The sequence below is a fragment of the Cygnus atratus genome, chromosome 2, assembly GCF_013377495.2.
Source record: "Cygnus atratus isolate AKBS03 ecotype Queensland, Australia chromosome 2, CAtr_DNAZoo_HiC_assembly, whole genome shotgun sequence".
NCBI lineage: Eukaryota > Metazoa > Chordata > Aves > Anseriformes > Anatidae > Cygnus > Cygnus atratus.
Window position 1 is genome coordinate 20,066,212 of NC_066363.1, and position 20,227 is coordinate 20,086,438.

The window sequence follows — 20,227 nt, forward strand, 5'->3', positions numbered from 1 at the left end:
AAATTTTGATCAGTGCAAAATATAGTATATATTATTTTATATCACTAACAACATTGCTGTCAGAATGACACTGACATTTTAAACACTGATTTCAAGAATGTCTTCTTCTCTAACCCTAGCACACACCATATCTGTGGCTCTGTTTCTAAAATGTTTGTTTGTAGGAGTTGCTTCAGGCTTTGACATCCACACATATAGGATCACAGAATCATATAGATTAAAAAAAATAAAATAAAAATAGGCAAGATCATCAACTCCAACCACATGTACCACAGAAACTCCTAGAGCAAGAAACTATGCTGTTACTTCTGCTCCTAGTTAGTCTGGTCGGAAGACAAACATTCTGATGAAGTTGAGCAAGAAGCCTCTGCATCTCACATGCCGAATTTGCAGAGATGCTCCCTTGTATGTGGTTAAAGATGTCTGCTTGTGTTTGGACTGTGGTATTATTCTTCTGTTGTGCCAATAGGTGGAAAAGGAAAGGAAACAGAATTTGGTTTCCTTTCATTGCTGTCTTCTTGCCACCTTTTTTTTATTAAAAAAAAAAAAAAGTCCCCACAGTTATGAGGGTGGAAAATTCACCATTACTAAAAGACAAGTCAAAAAAAAAAAAAAAGGAAATAGTATGTGACTGTTTTTTATATTGTAATATAGAGGTCTGTCTTCCATCTCCACGTGCAGGAATACAGGGCAGAAAGCCTTCACCCTTCTTCACATTCTTATTCAGATGCTGAACTCTGTCATTTTTACATGTTTTAGGTGGTCAACATGTTTTAGGAGGTCAAGCAGAATGACACAGCAGTTACGTTTTCTCCTCTAGCAGACCAGGAAGAATGGTTCTTTTATGTTAGGAAGCTGAACTCTGTTTCCATAATGTTGTTTGCTAGAGTCTGGTAATCAAATACGGCATTTGGAGAGAGAGGAGTTGTAGATTTCACAGGAAGAACTAAAGTGGTTTGTGGGTTTCTTGTCCCCTTTCAAGTGTATCAGAAGGCTGAACACATCAAAACAGTACTGTGGACTCTCTCTTGGTGAAAGTCACATTGACACTTCTGTTATCCACCAGACTCTTAGATCTGTTTCTGAGTTTTTATTTTTATTTCAGACTAGGTGGTGCTTTGGCTTTGCCCCTTTTACATGCAAACACTCAGAGGTTTGCCAACCTGAAAGCTAATTTGTGGGAAAAAGTTTTTTTCCACACAACAGCATCATAGTAAAAATTTATGCTTTTTCACCTTGGTAATCATATTTCTGTTCTTAAGTGTGTAATGTTTTACAAGTGCTTGCAGTTGAATAACAAATACCTTTCCCATAAACCTATTGTAATATTTTTGAACTAAACTAAATATTTCTCTGTGTATGTAATATGGGCACAAGTGCATGCGTATCTGTTTGGTACCTATAAGATACCTTAAATTATTTAGCTTAATCAGTTTTCATTGTTACAGAGCTTACACTCCTTCAAAATAGGTGAATTTGGGTTTTCCATTCTCAAACAGATTTTCCTCTTTTTTTTTCTTTCTTTTTTTTTTTCTTCATATAAATTTGCTTTAATCACATTGTACCCCAAAAGGATCAGGCAGCAAGACAGACCTTTCTCCCTTCTTAAAACTGCACCTTTCATTCTAGGAGGGTATGTTTTGGTCTTTTGGCTTCTGCCTTCTGCTTTGCAGTGATTCCTAATGTTCAAAAGGGGCATAATTTTTGTTTTGATTAAAAATAATGACATTACTGGCAGGGGAGTTTATGAAAACAGTGGGAGGTTTCCTGGTAGAAAGGTGATACTTTTCCACTTACAGATTTGAGGTAAGAAGGGAAATTAAATGTAAGGTCAGTTGTGAGAGTTCAGATTTCAGTAAGAAACAGGTTGAATGTGTTCTTTGTACATGTGTTAACTTCTAAATAAGTTTCTGTGAAAAGATTTCTGACAATGCTTAATATGTAATTCAGTCTCCTCTGAATAATCTATTTCAGCATTTTAAACCATGCAAGTCTAGGAATCCAGAATGGCAATAGGACCATATGTATGTATTACCTCAAGAATTATCAAATCTGTCTGTCCTAGTCTGGCCCATCAGACTCTTAGTGTCATCTGCTTTTACTGAGTGCTTTCTTATTGCAAAACATGAGAGAAAATAGTCCAGAAAACTATATTTCATTCTCTCCCAAAGAGTGAAAGAGCTATGAAGTATTTGTAAAACTGTTTTCTAATGTAAAACTCAAAACTTCTTACGGAAGCTTCTTACGAAGCTGGTGAGTGGTCTGGAGAACAAGTCTTACGAGGAGCAGCTGAGGGAGCTGGGGTTGTTCAGTCTGGAGAAAAGGAGGCTCAGGGGCGACCTTATCACACTCTACAGGTACCTTAAAGGAGGCTGTAGGGAGGTAGGGATTGGTCTATTCTCCCACGTGCCTGGTGACAGGACGAGGGGGAATGGGCTAAAGTTGCGCCAGGGGAGGTTTAGGTTGGAAATTAGGAAGAACTTCTTTACTGAAAGGGTTGTTAGGTATTGGAATGGGCTGCCCAGGGAAGTGGTTGAGTCACCATCCCTGGAGGTCTTTAAGAGACGTTTAGATTTAGAGCTTAGTGATATGGTTTAGTGGAGGACTTGTTAGTGTTAGGTCAGAGGCTGGACTTGGTGATCTTGAAGGTCTCTTCCAACCTAGATGATTCTGTGATCCTGTGGAACTCAGTGAGGGCTAGATGTTATCTTCAGTTAAGTTTTGATTAAGATTTGATTTAGGGCTCTGGGTATAAAACTAAATACTCTACCTTGCTTGTAATATGTTAAGATATAAATTGTGATTCAGCTGAAAGCCAATTTTCATTTAGTGTGTGTTCACTGAAGATGAATTAATGTTCCAGGGAGAGCTTTACATTTTACACTTCCAAAATATTTTTGCTTGATTCCCTCTGCCTATCCTTGATTCTTGTGCTCCTCTCCCACATCTTTGAGATCTGATAGCACAAAAAGGCAATTTCCACACATTCAGTTTGGGGGATCCTTCTGTTTGCTCTGCCAGCCGTCTAAGTTTGATGTTCCCTTTTCCTTCAAACAGCTGGTGAGCAGAAGCTAGAAGGGCAATTTTGAAATGAATTAATAGTTGGAAGCGTTAATGGCTCCCTTGCCAAACAGTTGTTTGCATTGTTTAGACTGGTGCCTTAGAGCAGCTTTTCATACACTTTGGAGGGTTTTATATCCAGCAGCCAATAAATATCATTAGTAAATTCATGTGCAGTCATGTACTAGATCCTGGCTGATGCTGTCCTTCCACCATTGCTCAGGTTGGTTATTCCCACTATGCAAATAAACCACTGCATAGAAATGAAAGCACAGCTTCCATAAGAGGAACTTGCAGGGTTCTTTCTTTAGTGCAACTGGGCAACAGTTGATGTTCAGTACATATGAGTTCAAATTGTAATTGAAGGTGTGTGGGTAATGTAACACGTTAACGTAATCTTCATTTTACCAACTCTTTCCATTTGCAAGGAAGCCTGAGCAAAAACCTGCCTATTCACAATTTAAGAAGGGATTGCAGCTTCCTGTGGTATGCTGTGGCCCCACTAGGACCTAGGATGCCTCAGGCTGGCTTTCAGACATTTTGTGCCTTCATAAATAAAAGAATGTGGTGCTGCCTGCAAGGAAAGGAAAGGCATATTGTACTCTGTTTTCTCAGCTGAGACACACTATGGTTTAGATGGAATGTCAGCCAAAAAAGTCAGCTTGTAAGAAGGTTTGTTTGTCAGTGACACCAAATCCTTGCCGCAATTTGCATTCAGAACTCCAGAGCAGGATGCCATGTGATTTTGTTATATCCCAGTTGTCACAGCAGTAGGAGAAATGGGGATACCTTTAAATACTGGTATACCACCTTTAAATACTGATACACCACTTGCTCATACATACGCAGGCTAAGCTCACTGGACTGTACAGCTACCATAGCAGACTAATTCCCAAATAATATTCCTAGCACTTTCTGCTGTAATCTATATAAAATGAACGGGGGCACTCCTTTTATATTTGAGCTGCTAGCACAGTTCCTGAAATTTAATAAAATGTAGAATGTATAAGTGAAAATATATGCAGTAGAGGTTGTAAAGGTGAGTTGAAGACCTTGTCTTTTTGTCAAAAAATCATTTTCACGATTCAGATAGGTAAATGGGTCTGTCAAAGCAAAACCAAGTAGCCAAGTCCCTCCCTTCTCCCCACAGCATCTAGTGTAAACTGCGTTTCAAAAATACAATTTATTCTCCTCTAGTCCCATTAATAATTATTTTGTCCTTGGAATATTTAATATATTAAACCTGGTTTAGTGACCAGAATGAATGAAAGTGAATAAATGAAATTTTAGGATTTAAAACGGGGGACAAATAGGACTCAATTTTTAAGGTTTAGAAGCCAAATAGGGTGGGTTTATTTTTAGTGTTGTAGTGAAACTGATCAACATGATCTGGAAGCAGGAAAAATTGTTTAATTTAGTTGAAGTGAATTATTGTAGCTACCCATAAAACTCTAAACATCAGATATGGAATTCTTACAGCTTTTAACTTATCCTGTGAACAATTGTACACAGAAGTTGGATGAAGACAGTAATTTTTGTCATTCATTCTGAATTCTAATTTTGCATTTGTTCACTTTTATTCCATTCCATTTTTTAGGAGAACGCACAGAAACATGTCAGTATAAGTGAACAGCCTCTTCCTATATTTTTAAAGGCTTGTAACCTTTTGAAATATTTTATTTCTTGGATTTCCTGGGTGATTCCTTACCACCCTGTTTTATAACAAATGCCATTAGCTGTTGTGTAGAAAACAGGAAAAAAAAATCATGTTTTAACTGACTGCTATGGAATTACATTTATCAAATCTGTTATTCTGAGTGTTTACATTCTTGCAGTCTTAAGTGGCCATTCAAAAGCCGTTCTGAGAAAGGTGAGAGCCTTTCCCTTTTGTCAAAGCTGCCTTCTCTGCCAGGACAGAGTCAGCTTGTGCTCTTTGCACAGGCTGTGACGCAGTCACTCGCTGCTTAGCAGTCAGGCACATCCAGAGGCAGGGATTCTGGTTTGGTTGGGATCTGGCTTCTCCTCCTGCATGTACATAATACTTTACAACTCTGTGATGCCTTACAACTGCAGGTAATATTAGTGATCAGAGAGGCTTTTCACCTATCAGTCAGTGTCCTCCATTCCCTGTTCCTTGGTAGAAATGAAGCCCAAAGGAATGAAGCCAGAAGTACTTCCTGGCAAAATTCTTCCCTGTATTATCCTCTTCTGATGAATAGGGTCGATATTCAGTTGACTGTCTTCTTTCTTTTAAAGCTAACAGTAGAAAACAGGATATCCTGTGTTCCTTTCATTTTTCTCTAGACTGACATTTGCATCCTGCTTGCTGACGTGACTTCTGGAGACTGTGCTACCCGGGCTTGCCCTAATATAGCCCTTTTGTGCAGTTCCTCTGAAGGGAATGAAAACCATATTACTGTTATTTAAAGGAAAAAGGTTCATGAGAGACTGTTTATTTGCAATACAGAGATTTAGACCCCTTAGAGAGGCCAGAAGAAAGCTTCTGAAAGCCCCTCAGAAAGCAGATTGCACTGAGGGAGGATGTAATGAAATTGACTGATCCACCATTCCTCGATATATGATCAGTTAAGGAGAAGGCCTTGGTGACCAGGCACATAGACCATGATGTACTAGAGAGGCAGTTTGCTATCCATCCTTCCATTGGGATATCTAGTACTTCCCAAATTTCCACTTCACCTGCTATTGGATGGATGATGGACCACTCATACAAGCAGCATGACAGTATTAATATTGTTGTCTGTTCATGAAAATCAGGAATTTTGTAATGGGCAATTTTTTTGTGAGCACGTTTGTTGTCTGAAATAACTGACATATGAGATAGTCCCCCTCTAAAAGGAAATCAAATTACAAAATAAAATACAGTGTACCATGTGGCATAAACACATTAGCTGTGTGTTTTTGTCATTCCTTTCAAGAGTTCTTTGTTTCTTTTGACATATGCTAAATAGCTATGTGTGATCTGTAGTAATTTCATTCGAAATCCAATTTTAATTTCTTATAATGACTACTAAGAGTTATAATTGTATGATTCTGCATTCCCCACAATAATCTACTTCAGTTTACATGGTAGGTACATATTAATTATTGATAGCTTAATTATCGATAGCTGATAAAATGGTGTTATAAAATAATGGTGCATAAAACAGTCTATTAGTCTAATCATGACACTAATGAAGCTTAGTCTAAGACATTTTATCTTATCTATTGTAATATGTCTGAAAGTAGCCTTGAGAGCAAAGACGCTGATTTTTTTGCCCCTTGAATATTTAGTGTTAGTTATTTTAAATATAAAATTGGTAATTTTATTGACTTTTTCCCCCAGAGTATTTTTTTCCCAAAGACTTGTAGATTGGATGGTTTATTTCTTATAGCTTTATAATTTAGGTTATAGAAACTTCCTAAGCCTGTAACATTCTCAATTTGCCACTGACTTCAAATAGTTCAGAGTTTCAATTCTAATGAGGTCAGTGAGCATGCCAGTTATTTATTAGCACCCTGTGTGAATTAGGCCATACTTTCAGGTTGTTATTTCAACAACCTAATTATATCTGGGTTTGATATTCCAATTTACTAAGTAATACTGACTCCTGTAATGGATAGTACGCAGACAAACTGCTGCTTCTGACAGAGCACCACTGAGAGCAGCAAGCCTGGTAGCTCAGACATCCGTGAAAGCAGTCTGACAAGTAAAGGGCAAGAAAAAGGGGAAAAAAAAGGAAAAAAAAAAAGGAAAAGAAAAGAAATGAAGGGAAAGTTACTGTATGCACAAGAAAAAATGCCAAGATGCCTTACCATGTTGTTCTCTACTGTTCTAAAAACAGCACTGTTCTGTATCAGGTCTCACCATCTGCAGTCTTCAGGTTAGTGCTTTTTGTATGTTCATCCAGTCTGATATATTCCCAGTGAATTTAACTGCATTGTGCTACTCTTTCCGGCTACAAAATAATAAAATTCTATAAAAGATAAGAGTTAAAAAGTTAATGCTGAACAATTTAACTTTAGAGCTGCATAGGAATTTTTCAGTATTGTTCATCAAAAGATAGCAGTTTAACGCCAAACTTTTTCTTACAGTAATGACTCACTTGTGATTAATGTCCCAATGCCAAAAGATGGTCAATTAAGTTTTAAGATTGGCAGGGTTATAGCTTGACATTGTTAAAAACAAAGAATCGAGCTTTACATTGAAATGTTTCATTTGATGAGTAACATAAATTATAATAAACATTAAATTTGATCAAAATTAAATCTAGATCTTCTCGCATGAATCTCTGAGCTTTTTTTTTTTTCTTTTAATCCCAGTTTGGGACAGGAGCATTTTTGGCAACCAGTTCTGCATCAGAAAATTATTCCTGAAACGTTCCTACTATTGTCTGCATCTAACATTGCTGTAATTTTCTGGTTTTTTTCTCTATACTCCTCTGTGACTGTTTTTTTTTTTTTTTTTTTTTAAATTATGGCTCGTAAAGAATATGCCCTTCTTGCTCTGTACCATGCGAATGCTTCTGTACCTCATCTCATCCTCTTCACCCTCTGTAACCTCTCTGGAAGTCCTTGCACACTTACCAGTCTTTAAACTGCTGGCTCTATTAATGCACCTTTATAGCTCAGACCTCATTCTGTCTCATCAGGTTTCGACCTATTTCTTCAATATCTATTGTTAATGTCAAGCATCCAGCTCATGATGGCTACATCAGACTTAGTCAGACCTAAACTTCCATTATGTCTTTTTTTCAAATGCTGTGGTGGTCTGGTGTATGAGAAACCTCAATTATATGCTCATTGCAGTGGCATGCTGGCACACAGGAGAATTCTGCATTAGGTGGGATGCACTGTTTGAAGCTGTGACATCTGGAGGGGAAGTATCTGTGAAGCTCAGTTCTTTTGTGGCTTGAACTTGGAGCTTATATAGAAGCAGGGTACTTAGGGGCCTACCTTGGGACCACTGATCCAGCAGTTTGCTGCCTTCTGCTGCCTGTGGCTTTGGGTGTTTGGTCCTGCCTCCTCCCTTGCACCGTGTGTCTTGGTCTGATCCCTTTCTGAACTAAAAATCCCTTGGTGAGCTGAGGCAGCTCACCAAAACAGCAGAAAATCAACCCAGCTGAGAGAAAGAGAAAGGGTGGCAGGACTGTTAGATTGTCTCAGGCAGTTCTTGGAGCATCAACTTCAGATATGCTGCATGTGGGGATCAGGTGTGAGCAGCCTATAGCTGCCTTGGGGGGGAGGGGGGTCACCTCACGCCTTCTGCTGAGTCCTTCCAGAACTCTTAATTTCAGCAAAGAATGATGTTTAGCAATGATGTTTAGCACATCATCTTTAAAAGTTTGCTAAAAGCTCACCTGTCATAGCAGTCAAGCTGGTTTTCTTTTCATACCTTTCACAGCCTATCCTCCTCATATATATATCTTGCCTTGCTTGCTGCCAAGGTACCCGGTCTTGTTCCTGATTTGCCTGTGACACAGGCCTTCTTTAAAACTCTCATTAAATTCTTGGCTGACCACAATTACATTCCATTTATCCTGCTGTTCATGTTTTGGCAGGATGTAAACTTCTGCAGAATTAAGGCAATAGGCTTCTTAAAATCTCTCCATAAAACTGTTTCTCAGGATGCTTGTATGGCTACCACAATGCTGTGCTGAGCTCATCTCAAGAACTTGTACAGCAATATACACAGCATGGGAAATAAACAGGAGTAATTATAGGGTGGATGGTTGCCCAAAAAGGTTAGTGAAATCTTAATCTGGAACTCAGAATTGACTGGAAAAAGCCTTAAGCACCTAACCTAACTTCAAATTTGGCCCTGATTTTGGTAGGGGGACAGACTATCTTACCTCTGCAAGTCTCTTCCAACCTTAATTATTCTATCATGGCCTTTATTATTGTTTTGCTCTCTTCTACTCTGTGATCACTTTGGTTCCACTTTTGTTTCCTTTCTTTGGCTTAAAGCTTTTTGAAATTGTGTCCCTGTTACTTACATATAATATTGTCCATGGCTTATTTGTAAATATTATAACTTTAAATATATATAAATAAATGTTTGTTTTCATGTAGTCTACTTTTTTTTTTTTCCACATCTTTTTGGCATTCATTTTTCATGTCCTTGCTCAAGTTGATTAGTACCTTTTCATCAGAAGTCTTGCTGAGAGTTTTGATGGGATAACTCTAGAGGGGAAGTACTGCTTCAGCATATAAAGATAGCTGAATCAGACCTTGAGTGATGTCAGGTACATTATTGTGGAAGTAATTCTGTTGCTAGAAACACTGAATTCAGTTAGATTCAGGAAAGAGGTGGAAACTGTTGAAAGTATATTGGAATATTCCATTTTTGCTAAGTAATGATAATATACTATTTTGTTCAAGGATATGATTGGTAATACAAATTGTAACCCAAAACACTTTAAATATTTTAATGATGGGGAGTACCAGCCAATGTCTGGAAAAAGTGATAGAAACAACAACAAAAAAAAAACCACCATGAAATACTGAGAACTGAAGTTACCGCTGTGACACTTTCTAGAGAAGTCTTTTAGAAGGTGTCAATTGTTATTATCCACCAGCTTCAATGCAGCAATAACAGATTACTGTGGTCAGGGGAGTTGTGCAGTTTGGGCAGTTGCCCACCCACATACACAACATGTGGGGCATCCATGAGGACCGCAGAAGTGTGCTGTACACCTACAGTTCCTCACATGATTGCCTCACTTCTTTGATAGTGTTTTCTGCTGCATGAGACATAGCTGAATAGTTTCTAAGGCAGGAACAGAAGAAATAAGGAACTAATAGCTACAGGACAGACTTTCCAAAGGAAGACCGTGAGGGCTGCTGTAGATGAGGCAACCTGTGGAAAAGAAGGAAGCATCAAGGCAAAATGGGAAGGAGTTAAATATACGTGGAGCAGCAGCTGCTTCTGTTTCAGGGAAGCTAATCAGCACAGAGTTATATGATGCCATATTCTGTCTCTGTAGCAACTTCTCTGCTCCTTGGGAACTCTACAGACACAAAAATTAAATGAATAATAATCATGATCCTTCTTTTTGCTTTCTGCTCTCTTGTGCTGCTGTTATTAAGAAATGTTGCAATGTTTTAGTTCTCTGTAGGCTTTCTACCTTGGTAATGAAACCATGAGTAGAGATAACATCAAAACATGAAGTGAAAGAAATGCTTAAAAAAATGTCTGTAAGAATAAGTGAAGTTATTTTACATATGGTCCAGTAAATGACATGTATTGCAGTAAATGGCAAAAATACAGTAGTTAGTAGAGGGGATACATTGTTTTACCATGGATTGTCAAAGTTCTGCTGAACAAAAGAATTCAAGAGAGTTTAAGAATGGTGTTGATAAAATATCATATCTTGGACCCTGCCCTTTAAATGATGGTTCTTTTCAGCATAAACTTTTTTTTTTTTTTTTTAAATATAACCTTGTGGCTATGTAATGCTCTCTTGATTATTCCTTTCCTGTTTCCACAGTCTGACCTTTTTCTTTCACGGTCATTCTTAAAGCTTGCCACACCCCATTGTCTGCTGCAGCACGTTGATATCAACTATCATTCTTTCAGGTTCTTCTGTTTCTGATGCTTCTTGTTTCAGAGGCTTCTCTGTGTTTGTCTTATATCAAGTTCATTCATTTTCCACTCTTGTTTCTCTGGGGAAGCCTATAAGGATATAGTAAGCAAAATATGATAAATTCCTTCTAGTAGGTAATTTAAAATAAGTATCTGGCTTGATTCATAAGTGGAGCAAAAAAAAAAAAAAAAAGTTTTGGTACATCAGAATGCATCTGGTAAAGTCTTAATGCAACAAGAAAAAACTTCCACCTGTGCTTCTGGGAGCAATGGTCAACCCTCAGATCCCTCACCAATAAATCTGGCTTCAGCTAAATGAATTTCATGTTCCACTACTGTGTTTTATTATTCCCTTAGGTTAACTAAAGCCATTGTTTTTGCTGCCGCTGCAGTCAGTGATGCTATAGAACTTTATACTTTGGTCTGAGCCAAAAGGTTGCAGGTAACTATGGCTGCTGATGATGAAGGAAACTTGAACTCTTTTTTTCTGCATTATTTTATCTCACTTTGAGTTAAAACTCACTTTGTCACTAAAAACACAGCTCAGATCTGTTCCCTTCACTGATCTGCTTATTTATGTGCTTCCTAAAGTGTCTTCCAAATAGATAATGTAAAAAATTTGTTAAAAACTGTTGATCTTTTATTTATTTATTTCATTTATTTTTTTACAGCCCCAGTAATACAGTATTCTTTTAATGGACAAAAAAAAAAAAGGTTGGAATTATTCAGTCAAATGTCTTCAACACTGATTTTATATATGCTTTCTAAATAAAAGACTGAAAGATACTTAGTGAAGCTGTGGAATCCTATAAATTCATTCTCTCTGTCTAGAATGTTTTTCTAAAATTTTAGTTTCTTATGCTTCCCAAAATTTTTCATGGTTTGTAAGGTATGTTTTACTTCCTTGGGCTTACATTTTCTGTTGTTGCAGGTAAAATAGTAAGCAGATTCTCTGAGACAGTTTGACAGAATTCTCTCATTTTGTTAGAAGCTGACTGCAAAAGAGGAAAGCACATCTCAGACCACTGCTGACATTTGTCACAAAGGCAGGAGGCATGGGGTTATCCTCTCCAAAATAAACCCGTTGATTTGGAGTACATAATGAAGGAGACCATTAGTTGGCCTTGCACTGACAAGGGATGATTGGTAGGAATTAAGAAAGATCTGTTTTGTGGGGAAGGAATCAAGAGTCAACAGTTTCTACCAGTGCATTCACTTCTTTTAGGAAGACGAAAGGGATTCTCAGGGTGTCTGTCCCTGCCAAGGAAAAGCTGCTAGCCCTTTGTCACTGCAGAGCAGGCAGGATGCTGACTGATCAGCAGCCAGTGCTTGCTTAAGATACTTCTTCCTATGAAGTTAAAAAGTTCAAGCTGTGCTTGGTTTTGAACCCACATGACCAATTTATTACTGGTTCGAGGAGATGAGGCTCTGTTGGCTTCTGTGAAGTGACCTATGTTTATGCTGGTGGTGAATTAGGCAAAATATATTCTTTCTCACTTGATCGCAGAACCTTTGATTAAATTATGTTTTTCTCTATTTTCTCATGAAGGAATTCATCTGGTCATGTAAAAATACCTTGTAACAACACTGAAACGTAAATTAGTTGATGAACTACTTAGGACTATTCACTTAATGCATGATAATCCTGTGAGCATGTTAACGAGCAGCAATTCTCTGATGATTAAACTGCTTTAAAATGTCTTTGTACTCATATGTCATTAGAATGAACTTGGCACTTCTAAAACATCCATTATTCATCATGTTCCAGTGTTGCATCTGACTGTGTATCACTTTAATTTCACTCACTTAACAAAGCAATCTATTCATTACAATAGTTTGCAACATGTTGTCTAAATCAGAAAAAAATTATTTAAATATACAGCATTACTTATCTTTGAAAATATAGTAGAGTGAAAAATAATGTCCCAAATCATAATTACATACATAGTGCATTTCAATATGCTAACTAATGGATGTTTTTAGAAAAAAACTTTGTTGAAATCAATGATATGGTTAGCTGGGAAAGCAGGTTAGGTAAAATACTTGGCTGAAAGCATAAGACTGACCTTTATTTCAGAAATATTTCAGCAAATATTTTCTCAGTAATGCTTTTCCATGTGTATCTATTGTCCTGATCACTAGAGAAGGAGACAGGGACAGAACATTATTACTGCAAATATAAATACTTGTTTTTATATATATATATATATATATATACATATATATATATATATATATATTTTTTTTTTTCCCTGCTCCTTAAGTATTTGTTCATTCAGCAATGCCTGGGTCCTTCCATACATTGTGAACCCCATTAAATCCTATATGAGTTTTGCTCCTGTTTGAATCAGTGTGTGATGGCTGCTCCAGAAGTGCTTCTTCACTTCCCAGCAAGCCCAAGGGATGTTTCTCACAAAACATCAGACTGCTGATTGCCTCCATGTTTGAAAATTTTTGACCCATGGGCTGCATGAGCTCCATCTCTTGTAAGCAAAAGACAGCTTTTGTCAGACAAGTTAATAGAATACAGGCTAAATGGACCACTTGAAGACGTGTCAGTTGAGATGCATTTTCTTAACAATATATAAATTTCCAGTAGAACTAGTAAAATTCTAGTAAATAGCAGTGGAGATGGGCTAATAACCTATATACAAGCTGGAAAACCTTATTCTCAGACTGATGTTTTGTAACACATGCACAGACATGAGGTAACTAAACTTTTAATCATTAGATTTTGAAAACCACTTCAGTCTTAGTTTTGCTTTAAAAATGTTTCCTGGACCTGCTGGGAAAATAGTGAATAGTCATCTATGCACTGCTTTGTTTCTCAGAGATTTTTGGTCAAATGTGTTTTTTTGATCCAGTCTGTTGCTGAATTTGAATGCTTGAACAGATAAGGGGATGCTAATGCTTTCCTCTCAAACAACAGATGTAGGGAGTCCTTGGTTGTATTAACTTCTGGTACAATAAAAGTCAGCTTATTAATCAACAAACTATGGATAATAGAATTGATAAAATAGAATTGTTAAAATTAATGTGAACAAAGCATGTGTGAAAGAGGGAGCAATTGTGTGGTTAAAAGAAACTGTAAAAGAGGTGGACTTGGAAATATTTAAATAACCACTGATCTGGCTGAGATTGTTGATGGAATCAGAATAAACTAAGAAACCCAACTGTGGACTCATGTTTTTACATTCCTGTCTCTTGCTGTGAATCAGTCTTTCTTTGTTCATAGCCCAATATGTAAGAGTTTGCAATGAGTTAGGAACTAATTGTGGGGAATGTCTGCTGAAGTATTTCAAATATGTACTAATACAAATCTTTCATCAATCTTTCCTTGAAAAACGGCAGTTTATGGCACATGATACTGCGTTGTCTATGGCAGTATCAAAATTCAGCTAGTGGTGTCTCGAGCTTTAGTATGCCTTTCTATGGTCAGACTCCTTAAGGCATATTAAGCTTTTCCTTCCAACTAACCTTGATAGTGTTTGGGGATATATTGCTCTAGCTTTGGCTACATTAATGTATAATTCAACCTACGGAAAGCCTTATGCTGTACATGGGAATAATTCTTAACTATTTCATACTGAGAAATTGTTATTTATGATGCAAATAATCTACAGGTTCTACAGATTGCTGGATAATGACTTTTAAAAAAACATATATTTTTATTTTTTAACTTCCATTAATGTGTCTATATTTCTTTAACACACAGCCCCTGTTCTCCCTGGGGCCTATCAGCAAAGTCAGTCCCAAGGATATGGATACATGCACCAGACCAGTATGTCGTCCATGAGGTCAATGCATTCACAGCCTCATTCAGCAGGCCTGGTGAGTATTGGATTTCAAGAACAATTACATTTGGCAAGCAACATCATCAGCGATTGTGAAATCTTCTAAATATGAGTAAATGGTCTCCTTGAGTTTTACAGTTGGACTATTCAACTGTCCTAATTGTAAATGATAGCCCTAATGTATGAAAAGGCTCTGGCAAGAGCTTTTATGTCAGAATGTATCATAAAAATGTATTTATGATCTCCAGAAGGCAGAAAAATAACTGCATCTTCCACTTGCTAATAGTAGTAAATGCTTGGATAGTATTTCACGGGGTGAGCTTTGATGATATGCTATGTGATGAAATTGGGCTCCTAGTACAGGATGAAAATCTCTTACGATCACTCTGTTGCTTTAAATTTGTTTAAAATTTTTTGACTTGTTGATTTTGTACTAGCAGACTTTATGCCTGTCCATATTACTCATCTTATTTGTATAAAACTAGCTTAGACTCTGTATTAGTGACCTTTCCAATTCAAGAGAAAAGTCACACAAACACTTGTCTGATCCAAATTGAGTTACACTGTTGGGAGATTGAGAAGCTTTATCATCAAACAGTGGCCACAGTCATGAAGTTCCCGATTGTGGTGGATGGGAACATAGAGCTGGAGTGAATTTTTAGTGCTGAAAGTAACTGGTCATGGTTATAATACTTTTTTTTTTTTAAAATTCTATTTATTTATTTTTTATGGAGGCTTCTGGGGGAGTGTTGAGCTTTTTCTGTTTGAACTCCTTATATATGGTTATCATATTTTTGTTATTGTATCACTGCCTAGACATTTTGCAGTTCAGATCGCATCACCTTTTACCTTAAAAGTGTCAACTTATTTTGAATTCTGAACTATTTTAATGGATGTATATTCCCTACATCTTTAACCTTGTTTAGGGGTGAAGTATTTAATTCTGAACCAAATCTAAAACTTAATAGAAAAAGGGAGTTTTTGTTGAACTGAAAAAAAAATGAGTTGTCAAAATTGACTAGAATTGTATTTTTATTTAAGACTCCATGCTACTTTATATAGTAAAAGTTGCTGCTTAAAAGCAAGGGATCCAGATACGTGCATCTTTGGGTGAGTCAGTAACCTGGGAAACTCTTTTGATACCTACCTACCTGCATGACATCCATGAGGTGGCTGGTATGGGAATCAGCCATTCATTTCCAAGGATATCTCAAGGCACCTGGGGAGCTGCTTTCCAAAAGGGCCAGTCAAAAAAGCTGGGGAGCTGGGAACCCGGGCTTTGCCAGCAGACTTGCAAGTGAGTGGGAAGCAAAGGAAACGGCCTTCAAATGCAGCGTATAAAGAATGGAGATGCCTGAAAATCTGGAAGTCAACTTAGCAGCCTTCATAGCTGTGTGGGCAGGTGGGAGGCTACTATTTCCCTAATACTTCCATCTCCCAGTGACTTTCCTACTGGGCTGACTGTTGAAAAAATTATCTTGAGATTCATCATTTGCCTCTCCTTCCAGAGCTGGAATTGTGAAGGTAAAAGGAAATGAATGAAGTTAAATTTAATTTAAATTTAAAATTTAAAGGATAGACTGAGTCTTTCAACAGGATTTCTTATCCCTTTTGTGAAACAATATTGTTTGACATTCTTTTAAGTGATAATAACTGTTTGTCATTGGGGAAAAAAAAAAGGAACAGAGAAAACACAATTTGAACTGATCTTGTTGCTGTTTAAGACTGAGTGGGTTTCCTTGAAGACAACAAAAACCCAAACATTTTCAGAGGGAGACAATCAAGGACTGCTCTCTTGGTGCTGACTGCTAACTTGCCAGTCAAGTGAGGAAGACAGTGGGTGAGGAAGACCGTCTTGGGGTGACAACTGTGCTCCAAAAGAGGCCTTTTTGACACAGCTATAAACCTGGCATGCTCCCTTGTCTTTACGCCTTCACATCAAAAGACTTTTCTTTGCCTGTCCAGCTTGTCCAGGTGTGAAGGGTGTGTTATACTCAGCTGCTGGGCCAGTACAAGGGAGTCTCAGAGCAGGCTGTGGGGAGCCCCTGGTTGGGGATGTGCTTAAGTGTAGTGATTTGTGCAGACTGAAGAAGGCAGCCTTGGAGTGCTTTTCAAATGCAGTGTGGATGTGTCCCTAGAGATCTGATAAACTTGCGCGGTGTTAGGTTCATTGCTTTCAGCTTCCTGGTTGGTCCTGGGCTTGTAGCAGTACTGCCAGAGATGCATCATGGTCTGGCTAAGCCAGCCTGAGGGAAGAAAGAAAAGAGAAAAAAATAAGAGGGTGAAGAGACTGGAGGGAAAGAAGTGACAGCCTAAATACTGGTTTCAGAGCACAGGTGGGTTTTGAGACTTGACTAAAAGCAATGAAAGTGACAGTCACACATCAGTGTCTCAGTTTGGCTGGAACCTCTCCAGGGTGAGAGTGATTAGGATCCCATGGGTTATATTAGGGTGGGGATGACTGGAGAGGTAGCTGCTGTAGTAAAACCTGCTCCCTTCAGACCATTTGTTGCATTGTTAACAAATCAGGGTCTCCAAAAGACATAATCATATTATAATCACACCTACTAATTTCCTATAGTGATCAATAGAAAGCTTCTATTTTTTTTTTTTATTATTTACCGGATATTTACTTTTGAACTGTGTTTTGTATCAGGCATGATCCTGACACAGTTTTTGAGTAGATTTTTTTTTCCTAGATGAATTGCATTATTTTTGATACTTTGCTTTTGCTGACTTCCTATAAGCAATTTTGCATAAAGGTCTGGGTTAAATTGTTGCTTGGTATACAGGATGTTTTGTAACAGCCCCCTGAAGGGTTCAGACAGACTGTGTTGGCCTCTTTGGAAAATAACAGGGTGTTCTGAAGCCTTTATGTAGCTAAAAGTGGTAGGAGAACAAAACCTAGATTGCAAGCTGGTTTTCTTTGATAGCTGTTCTATGTGAAGGACACTGCAACAGGTACTGCTCCTTGCAAGGACAGATCCAGAGGATAAGCATAAACTGATGGATGAACTGGAAATATGCATCTGTCAGCTCACATCTGGCTGAGGAGCTGGGAATATGACAGCTCAACTTAGGTACTTATATGCACAAGGCTTACTGCTTTTTTCTAAGCAGTAGCTACACGATAGACCTTTGAGGAGGTAGGAAATAAGGGCATATTTGACTGTTTTACAAACCCCCAACCTTTTCTTATACCCTCTTGTGCTCCCAGACCTGCTAAACTCACTACTGACAGAGGAATAATTCACTAAAATACATTTAAAAAATCCATGCGTTGAGTCCTTTAAGCATTGTAATTCTCAATTATATAGCCCAGACTACATTCTGAAGTGATAATTAGGCATTAAAAGCTAACGGGATTATTATGGAGATTTCTCCTGACAGCCATTTAGCACCTAATTAGGTGTTAAGGCCATAAATTTAGGTTTCATGGCAGCATTTAGGGCCCTAATAATTTTTTTTAAGTTTGAAATTGCCAGCTCAACTCCACAACTTTGCCGCCATAAAGGAGACAGCAGTAGTATGTCCTATACCACGATATTCTAAGGATGACTGAGCATTCTTCTGGTTGAGCAAAAACTTCTTAGTTTTTTCCAATATATGTTAGCCTAATAGTATATTTAACCTCTTCTCCAGTCTTCCTCCATTCAAAGGAGGCATATAAGCATGGCTCAGGGGAAAATCCATTCGTTGCCTTATGCCAGGCATGGACTTATTACCATTTATATTAAATGAATTCTTTTTTTTGGAAACAAACTGCTTAAAGGACTAACTGCTGCTGAGCTTGTTATAACAGCATATCTTTTGCTGTTTTTGGAGTTAATTTCAAGGCTCAGTGGAGAGATCAGTGGAAATAGTTGGAAAAAAATAAGATTCTCAAAGGTAGAGACCATTCCCTAGGGTTTCTGACCACTAGTTTTCAGGTTTGTGAATTTTTAAGGAATTTTTAGTGGTGATAGAACTCTCCAACTGTTTCCTTTGATGCAGTGTGTATAAAATGGTGCTTTTTTTCATTATCTTCCATGAACCCTTGAAGATATGAAAGAACTGCCAAGAAGCCACATAACTCAGGCTGAAGGTCTGTCTTGGTCACAGCCTGCAGGGCAGCAACATTACAAGGCATGGCAAAGAACAATTGTACAGAGTAAGATACAAATATAGTTATAGAGTATGCTTGTCAGTCAAGGGAGTGGTCTACAGTGTTCAACCAAGAGTTGATTTCTCTAGTATTTAATCTGTTTTACCAATGATAAAGCCAGAATCGAGACCTAAAGTGTATTTTCTAGCATGGAAGCAGTAATAATGAGTCGTCTTGTTGTGTTTGGGTTAAATAACCCCAAATGACCTGAGTGTGATAAATGACTCACTGCGTGTGGGGGTATTTCCATTGTTTCTGGAAATGATATAATTAAAAAAACAAACTCAAAATACACATATATGAGATGGAACTAAAATTAATCCAGAGTTTTTTTCCTCAGGTAGGAAGCAGACCAAATCTTGCTCTCTCTTAAAAGATTTGTACAGTTTTACTAGACATTAACTCAAACATTAACTTTTTTTTAAAAAACATTTTACTCTTTAAATCATTTTACTAGAAAAAAACAGCATATATAATGACATACAAGAAGGAGCTTATAGGGCAGTTGGTTATGATCAGTGATGCTTGAATTACTCTTGAATTCTGTCGAGATACATGGAAAAGAAAGCACTCTTGGGAATTTAAAAAGTTTTGTTCTGCTGTTAAGAAAGGAAGGGTTTCCTATGGGTTAGAAAAGCCACTTTGAATACCAGTAAATGGTAGCATTTTGTTAGTTTTGAGTGGAAATAAATTCTCTATTTAGAAAGAAAATGGAAGTCTTTGCCTACAGCTGACAGAAGTGTAGAATAATTTGCCTTAACTAATGGCAGGTCTTCTTGTTCTGTTTAGGTTAATCTTTTATCTGAATATGCAAAATTGAGTATTTGTAAAAAGATACTGCTGCCCACAGGCAGCAGCTCTTCAAGAACTGCTCCCACATGGCTCCGTACCACGGGGTCCATCCCCCAGGAGCACACTGCTCCAGCACAGGTCCCTCACAGGTGGCAGCTCCCCCCAGGCCCCCTGCTCCTGCGTGGGTTCCTCTCCACGGGCTGCAGCTCCGGCCTGGGGCCTGCTCCTGCGGGGGCTCTCCATGGGCCGCAGCCTCCTCCAGGCCACATCCAGCTGCTCCACCGGGGGCTCCTCCTCGGGGGGGCTGCAGCGTGGAGATCTGCTCCATGTGGGACCCATGGGCTGCAGGGGGACAGCCTGCTCCACCAGGGGCCTCTCCACAGGCCACAGGGGAACTGCTGCTGCGTGCCTGGAGCACCTCCTGCCTTCCTGCTGCACTGACCTTGGGGTCTGCAGGGCTGGTTCTCACTGCTTGCTCTCTCAGCTGCTTTTGTACAGCAGGTTTTCTTTTTCCCCCTTCCTTAAATTTGCTCTCACAGAGGCACAAACAACACTGCTTATTGGCTCATCTCCGGCCAGTGGCAGGTCCCTTTTGGAACTGGCTGGAGCTGGCTCTGATCTGACCTGGGGCAGCTGCTGGATTCGTCTTACAGAGGCCACCTCTGCAGCCCCCCACTACCAAAACCTTGCCACATAAACCCAACACAGATTAAGATCATAATGAGATGAAGGACATTCAAAGAGATGGCAAAGCTAATGAACTGGATGAAAACGCATTTCTTTTCTGTAGTGAAGACATAGGAGAAACTGTTTGGGAATCATGCAAATAGGCTGCAGAAACACAGCTAGCCATGG

General features: G+C 38.3%; 1 protein-coding gene across 3 annotated transcripts in view; it reads left to right on the top strand.

Annotated features, from left to right (window-relative positions):
- Positions 1-20,227, top strand: part of NEBL (nebulette) — a 257,642-nt gene that overhangs the window by 234,925 nt on the left and 2,490 nt on the right. For all 3 annotated transcript variants that reach the window (XM_035545546.1, XM_050709174.1, XM_035545547.1), the window contains one exon: positions 14,358-14,473. In XM_035545546.1, the coding sequence (XP_035401439.1) occupies positions 14,358-14,473 (116 nt within the window). The remainder of the gene's footprint in view (positions 1-14,357; positions 14,474-20,227) is intronic.